General features: G+C 52.9%; 1 protein-coding gene across 1 annotated transcript; it reads left to right on the top strand.

Annotated features, from left to right (window-relative positions):
* Positions 1-3: 3 nt before the first annotated feature.
* On the top strand, positions 4-1,946 carry LOC104862284 (zinc finger X-linked protein ZXDB; the record flags this gene model as incomplete). The annotated part of the gene is made up of 1 exon (XM_010624157.3): positions 4-1,946. A coding segment is annotated over one exon (1,671 nt), but the record flags the coding sequence as incomplete, so codon positions are not given.
* Positions 1,947-1,952: the final 6 nt, after the last annotated feature.

Here is a 1,952-nt window from a genome sequence, read left to right as displayed (position 1 = left end):
GCTGAGGGCCGGGCCTCGGACCAGAGCCCCCGCGGGCCGCTGGGCCCCGGCCCAGGCGTGGTGTTGTACCTGTGCCCCGAGGCGCAGTGCGGACAGACCTTCGCTAAGAAGCACCAGCTGAAGGTGCACCTGCTGACTCACAGCAGCAGCCAAGGCCAGAGGCCCTTCAAGTGCCCCCTGGGCGGCTGCGGCTGGACCTTCACGACATCTTACAAGCTCAAGAGACACCTGCAGTCCCACGACAAGCTGCGGCCGTTCAGCTGCCCGGTGGAAGGCTGTGGCAAGAGCTTCACCACCGTGTACAACCTCAAGGCTCACATGAAGGGCCACGAGCAGGAGAACTCCTTCAAATGTGAGGTGTGTGAGGAGAGCTTCCCCACGCAGGCCAAGCTCAGCACCCACCAGCGCAGCCACTTCGAACCAGAGAGACCCTACCAGTGTGCGTTTTCCGGCTGCAAGAAGACGTTTATCACAGTGAGTGCCCTGTTTTCCCATAACCGTGCCCATTTCAGGGAACAGGAACTCTTTGCCTGCTCTTTCCCTGGCTGCAGCAAACAGTATGACAAGGCCTGCAGGCTAAAAATTCACCTGCGGAGCCACACGGGCGAGAGACCTTTCCTGTGTGACTTTGATGGCTGCGGCTGGAACTTCACCAGCATGTCTAAACTCTTAAGGCACAAAAGGAAGCACGAGGATGACCGCAGGTTCACGTGCCCTGTGGAAGGCTGTGGGAAATCTTTCACAAGGGCTGAACATCTGAAAGGCCACAGCATAACCCACCTGGGCACAAAACCTTTTGTGTGTCCTGTGGAAGGCTGCTGTGCCAGGTTCTCCGCTCGAAGTAGTCTCTACATTCACTCCAAGAAACACCTGCAGGATGTGGACACTTGGAAAAGCCGTTGCCCTGTCTCCACCTGTAATAAACTCTTCACATCCAAACACAGCATGAAGACCCACATGGCTAAACGGCACAACCTGGGCCATGATCTTTTAGCTCAACTAGAAGCTGCAAATTCCCTTACGCCCAGCAGTGAACTTACCAGCCAGGGACAGAACGATCTCAGTGAGGCAGAGATCGTGTCTCTCTTCTCTGACGTGCCTGGCAATAGTTCGGCTGCGGTGCTGGACACCGCACTGGTGAATTCGGGAATCTTGACTATTGATGTGGCTTCGGTGAGCTCAACTCTGGCAGGGAATCTCCCAGCCGGTAACAGTAATCCCTTGGGGCAGGCTCTGGACCCCCGGGCCTTGATGGCCACCAGTGACCTTCCTCAAAGTCTGGACACCTCTCTCTTTTTTGGAACAGCAGCCACTGGCCTTCAGCAGGGCCCCTTAGATACGGATGATGTCTGCAGTGTAAGTGTGGGGCCGTTGAGATCTCTAGGCTCTTTGGCTGTGAAAAACTCCAGTCCAGAGCCCCAGCCCCAGGCTTTGACACCCAGCAATAAGCTAACGGTGGACACAGAAGCTCTGACTCCTTCGAGTACCCTTTGTGAAAACAGTGTCTCAGAGCTACTGACACCCACCAAATCGGATTGGAATGTACACCCTGACTCTGACTTCTTTGGACAGGAGGAAGAAACCCAGTTTGGTTTCTCCAATGCAGCAAGAAACCATGGTTCTCAGAAAGAAACAGATCTTGTCGCAGTGACTGGCAGGTCATTTTTGGTATGAACCAACTCTTATTTGTTCCTTGCCACGTGGCTTATTTTTATTACACTCAATTTTGAGGGTACTCGGGACCGAATGCTTAGACGCAGTCATTTCCTACTGGTTTGCAAAAGAACGCATCCCTGGACTACAAGTTTGGAGATTTAAATTCTGATCTTGAGTCTGGAAATGGCAAGTTCTGTGACCCTGAACAAGTCAATTAACCTCTCTGAGCCTTAATTTCTTTAGGTATAAAATGAAGTAGTTTGAATCCATTGTTTCTAAGGTCTCTTCTGCTCTGT

This window comes from Fukomys damarensis, unplaced genomic scaffold (assembly GCF_012274545.1).
Source record: "Fukomys damarensis isolate Sample0158 unplaced genomic scaffold, DMR_v1.0_HiC HiC_scaffold_65457, whole genome shotgun sequence".
Classification (NCBI taxonomy): domain Eukaryota; kingdom Metazoa; phylum Chordata; class Mammalia; order Rodentia; family Bathyergidae; genus Fukomys; species Fukomys damarensis.
Note: the sequence above shows the minus strand (reverse complement) of the source record. Positions and strands in the feature narration are given on the sequence as shown.